General features: G+C 41.8%; 1 protein-coding gene across 1 annotated transcript; it reads left to right on the top strand.

Moving 5' to 3' along the window:
* The first annotated feature begins 1,561 nt into the window (after positions 1–1,561).
* LOC128044876 (T-cell surface glycoprotein CD1b-3) lies at positions 1,562–5,211 on the top strand. Its single transcript, XM_052637290.1, has 6 exons — positions 1,562–1,670; positions 1,899–2,165; positions 2,829–3,107; positions 3,325–3,603; positions 4,043–4,136; positions 5,190–5,211. The coding sequence occupies exons 1-6, from the start codon at positions 1,610–1,612 to the stop codon at positions 5,209–5,211; spliced, it is 1,002 nt and encodes a 333-aa protein (XP_052493250.1). The 5' UTR covers positions 1,562–1,609.
* Positions 5,212–5,498: the final 287 nt, after the last annotated feature.

Genomic DNA, 5,498 nt, shown 5'->3' with positions numbered 1-5,498 from the left:
CAGACTGGAGTAACCATCCTCCATCTGTGGTGATGGCCTTATTTCCTGAAGATGAACTCCAAGATTGCTTTGTAGCCTCTTTGAAGAGGAACTCTTCCAAAGGCTGCTCTAATGTTTCTTGATTGCTTCTTCTTTCTGTATTCCGTCCTTCCATGATTGATGTTGTTGTTCAGTTTCTAAGTCTTGTCTGACTCTTTGTGACCTCATGGACTTCAGCATGCCAGGCTCCTCTGTCCTCCACTATCTCTTAGAGTTTGTGCAAATCCATGACCACTGAGTCAGTGATGCTATCTAACCATCTCATTCTCTGTTGCCCCCTTCTCCTTTTGTTTTCAATATTTCTCAGCATCAGGGTCTTTCCCAATGTGTTGGATCTTCATATCAGGTGGCCAAAGCTTTAGTTTCAGCATCAGTCCTTTCAATGTATATTCAAGGTTGATTTCCTTTATAACCACTTGGTTTGATCTCTTTGCAGTCCGAGGGACTCTCAAGAGTCTCCTCCAGCACCACAGTTCAAAACCAGAAATTCTTCAGCACTCAGCCTTCTTTATGGTCCAACTCATATCTGTACATGACTACTGGAAAGATCATAGCTTTGACTATAGGGACCTTTGTTGGCAAAGTGATGTCTTTGCTTTTTAATATGCTGTCTAGGTTTATTATACTTTTTCTTTCAAGCAACAAGCATCTATTACTTTCCCTCATTAGTAACTGTTTGAATCTACCTGTTGAAAGTCAGGAAACAGAAAGGAGGCGACATGAAACCTATTTCCTATAATCAAGGAACAAGAGACAGAAAAGCTTCTGTGCCTAAGAGAATATCACAGTGTCCTGCTAGGTTTAATAGTAAATATAATTTTGATCTAAAAAATTACTATGGTATAAGACAATTTTGCTTAGATTATAAACTGCAGTATGTATTAAATTTAATTCTGGAATTTGATTCCTAGCAAAAAGAAATGTTTTAAATGAGTTTCCTGCATGTAAATAATTGTTGACACACAAACATATACACATTGACACAGACACAGACACACACAGACACACACACACACTCTAACACACAAAGGAGAATGCAAGGTTAGATGAGGCAAGAGAGATGTGATAAGAAAGAGGGATCATTTAGACACTTGCAGGAGATAATGACAAAGTGCCAGAGGAGATGGACTGTGGGGAGGGCAGTTAAATTGGATGGATAAACCAATGTAACTCTTCTAGATTAAAACAGAGTGGAAGCTGAGCAACTGTTTAATATTACTCTCTTATTTCACAGATGTGGAAATAAAGGGTTGGGGAGGTGAAATAACCTTTCAACATCACATGGTAGCTTTTCCAAGGTAATAAATATGAAAAAAGCTGAGTTCAAGGAGAACAGCTGAAAGTCAGAGACATGAAAATAAAATCTACAAGTGAAGGACTAGAGTGGAAATGAGAGGCAGGCTGGGAGCCCAAATGAGCGGGAGGAAAGTTTTTCTGCGATGTGCAATGTAGGTCAGAGATTTGTCAGTTGGAAGAGAGAGGAAGTTATTATAAGTGTAGTGAGAAAAAGTTTGCTGAATTAGAGATCAAACGCCAATTCTGAGAGTCAGAAGCTCTACTTCCCATTGAAATGCTGCTTCTGCCGCTTCTATTGCTAGCAGTTATCGTCCCAGGTGGTGACAATGAGGATGGTAAGAGTAACTCTCATATTCCCAGCCCAGGTGAGGAGCTCTGGACAAAAACATGCTGCATCAGCAATAAGGGTCTGGGCTCTCCTGTCTCCCGCCCTCTCCCCCATTCTGGAGGTTGTGGCTGGAGCCAGGAATGTTTAAGCCTCTATGTTGTTATTCAGACTCTGGGTTCTTTTCCATTCTAATTCTCTCTTCCTCCTCACTCTTCCTATCCTTTCACCACCACAGCATTCCAGGGGCCTACCTCCTTCCATCTCATCCAGATTTCGACGTTTGCCAACAGCACCTGGACTCAAAATCAAGGCTCAGGCTGGTTGGACGATTTGCAGATTCATGGCTGGGACAGTGACTCAGGCACTGCCATATTTTTGAAGCCATGGTCGAAGGGCAACTTCAGTGATGAGGAGGTGGCTGAGCTGGAGGAACTATTCCGAGTTTACTTCATTGAGTTCACTCGGGGAGTGCAGGATATTGTAAGTGAATTCCAGTTTGAATGTGAGTACAGTCCTCTGAACTGGGGAGATTCATGATGACTTTTCTCTTTCTTGGTTCAGACTTCCTCTGATCATGTCCTCTCCTTCCCTTTTTACCCAAGTGCGTGCATATACCCCATCCAGAGTATTCTCCCACTCTGACTCTACCTCCACCAAGTATCCCAGATTCTTCCTGTTTCTTGCACTCTTCTGTGATAGAGGAAATTCCTCTTTTGTAGCCACCTCCTGGTTGGTTTGTGCATAGCTTGCTTCTCTCAGATCCTAAGGAAAAAGCCCCTTTTCCTACCTTGTGCCTGAGTGAACTAAAGTGTGACTTCTCCAATCCATTGCTCAAGCAACTGTTGCCTGATCTCTTCTCTCAGTGTAACTCTCCCCTTCACCCTGGAGTGCTGCACTCCTGACTCCATCACGCATTGCTCCTCTTCTGCCCTCTTGCCCACCCAACTTCCTTACAAGAGCCCGTCTCCACCGTTTACCACATGCATACATTTCTGGAATGCTCATCTTTCTGGAAAGTCTCTGAGTACGGCAACTGGGTTTTGGGTCATCATTTCGTATCTTTGACTTTTCTCTCTATCCAAATCCGAAGTCCCATGTCCTTTCCCCATCTCCTTCTTTCTTGTGTGTTTTAAAATCACCATGTCTCTGTTTTCTTTCTTTATAGACCCATTTGTGATTCAGGGCATAGCAGGTTGTGAGCTGCATTCTGGAAAGGCCATACAAAGCTTCTTGAGAGCAGGTTTTGAAGGACTGGATTTCGTGAGCATCAAGAATCACTCATGTGTGCCTGAGCCAGAGGGAGGCAGCGAGGCACAGTGGTTTTGTGTTTTCATTACTCAGTACCAAGGCATCTTGGCTATTACAGACAGGCTCCTCTCAAAAACCTGCCCCCGATATCTCCTGGGTGTCCTCGATGCAGGGAAGGCGGAACTGCACAGGCAAGGTTAATCCTGTTTTCTCCCCAAGACTTTCCTATTTCACCTCCCACCACTTTTAAATTTAAGAGTAGGAGGTACCTATGAAGAGAGGGGTTTAATCAATACATTATTTGGTTTCCAAAGAAGTAGAAGAGATCACTGTCCGCACTTGTGGGTTTCTGACTCTGTATGCTCTAGATTAGAGACATAACTTGGTACTCTTTCTACCCCTTCCTACCCCAGTGAAGCCTGAAGCCTGGCTGTCCAGTGGCCCCACTCCTGGCCCTGGCCGCCTACTGCTGGTGTGCCATGTCTCAGGATTCTACCCAAAACCTGTGTGGGTGATGTGGATGAGGGGTGAGCAGGAGCAGCCTGGTACTCAGCGAGGAAACATCATACTCAATGCTGATTGGACTTGGTATCTCCGAGTAACCCTGGATGTGGCGGCCGGGGAGGCAGCTGGCCTGAGTTGTCGAGTGAAGCACAGCAGTCTAGGAGACCAGGATATCATCCTGTACTGGGGTGAGAAGGAACGGGGAATGTGGGAAGATGGTCCTCAAGAACAGAGAGAGGGCCTGGGGAAGGGGAGGGATTTGATGGGTGAGATATGGAGAGATGGAGGGAGATGGGGAAGAAAGAGAGACAGAGGGAGAGATAGGAAGGGAGAGGCAAAGAGAGAGATAGAAGTTGAGGTTTATTTCTGGGACTCCAGTGCTGAAGGAATGAAAATTGTGATCTAAGGTATAGAATAGGTAAGAATGAAGGACTATAGACTGGGTGCAATGCGGCAAGGAGAGACTAAGGGTGGCTGTGACTATATGACATCTGGGAATAAGAGGAAGGGAACCAACAATGTCTGTAAGCAGGTAATGGTGGTGCTGGCACTCAGGTGGGCAAGGAGGCCAGGAGAACTAGTGAATGGGTTTGAAGTGACATCCTTGTGTCCTCTCCATATTGCCAGGACACCCCACGTACATTGGCTTGATATTTGTGGCAATAATAGTGCCCTCCTTGATCCTCTTGATATGTCTTGCATTATGGTTTTGGAGGCGCTGGTGAGTTTTTATTTTTAGTCTTTCCTTTCTGTCCATTCTCTCACTCTTTCCCTCCATTTAGTCTACTACATCATTTTAGTCTCAGCATTTCCATCAGAACTTTTCCCCTTTCTGCCCAACTCACGTTTTTATGTAAATCTATTTTTTTTAAGTTACGGTAAAATATACATGACATAAAACTTACCACATTAGTCATTTTAAACATAGAGTTTAGTAGGATTGAGTACATTCACGTTGTACGCAACCAATCTCTAGAACTCTTTTCATTTTGAAAAACTGAATGTCTATGCCCATTAAGTCCCATTCCTCATTCATTGCTCTTCCATCCCTTGGCAACTTTCATTTTACTTTCTGTCTATAGAAATCTGACTACTTTAAGTAATTCTTATAAGTGGACTCATCACTATTTTTCTTTTTGTGACTGCCTTATTCCACACAGCACAGTGGCCTCATCATTCATTCATGTAGCAACACATATTAGAATTTCTTTCCTTTTTAAGACTGTATAACAAATTTTATCTATTTATCTCCAATGGAAGCTTGAGTTGATTCTACTTTTTGGCTGTGTGAATACTGCTGCCATGAACATAGCTATATAAGTATCTATGTAGAGTAATTTTGTTTGCTTCTGTTCTTTTTTATTTAATTAAAAAAAATTTTTTTTGGTCAGAATATAGTTATATAAATATTGTGTTACTTTCTGGTGTACAGCAAAATGAATCAGTTATACATATATCCACTCTTTTTAGAATAGAATATGTGGGAATAGAAATTCCCACATAGATCATTACAGAGTATTGACTAGAATTCCCTGTGATACATAGTAGGTCCCCTGTTAATTATCTCTTTTATATATATTTGTGCATATATGTCAATTCCAATCTCCCAATTTATCCTTCACTCTCCCTCCCCTAGTAACCATAAGATTGTTGTATAAAACTGTAACTCTATTTCTACTTTGCAGGTAAGTTTATTTGTATCATTTTTTAAATTCCACATGTAAGCAATGTCATAATTTGTCCTTTATTGTCTGACTGCTTGTGTTCTTAACAGGTCATATCAGACTATCTTATGATCCCTGACCATGTCTCCTTTCCCATTTGGAGCAATTACCCAGGAGCCCAGAAACTCAGGTTGACAGTCCAGGAGTCAATTTCACTATATTTCATCAAATAACCATCATATTTGATCAAATCAGTGTTCTGATAAGCTTTAGATAAATCATAATTTATATACTGGTGGAAAAATGATAAAGTGTACATTATAAGACAATATCATTAGTAGAATCCACACAGATTTCAGATGTGAAGTGTGAGAAAGAATGTATCTCAGACTAAATGAAATGATGTGCAGGACTAAATT

The sequence above is a fragment of the Budorcas taxicolor genome, chromosome 3, assembly GCF_023091745.1.
Source record: "Budorcas taxicolor isolate Tak-1 chromosome 3, Takin1.1, whole genome shotgun sequence".
NCBI lineage: Eukaryota > Metazoa > Chordata > Mammalia > Artiodactyla > Bovidae > Budorcas > Budorcas taxicolor.
This window is presented reverse-complemented; position numbering and strand designations above follow the sequence as displayed.

Excerpts from the sequence above, each read along its gene's own strand:
- LOC128044876 (XM_052637290.1), top strand. The coding sequence starts at position 1,610 with ATGCTGCTTCTGCCGCTTCTATTGCTAGCAGTTATCGTCCCAGGTGGT. Across the intron at positions 2,166-2,828 it reads AAGTGAATTCCAGTTTGAAT|ACCCATTTGTGATTCAGGGC; the intron begins GTGAGTACAGTC and ends CTTTCTTTATAG. Across the intron at positions 3,108-3,324 it reads GGCGGAACTGCACAGGCAAG|TGAAGCCTGAAGCCTGGCTG; the intron begins GTTAATCCTGTT and ends TTCCTACCCCAG.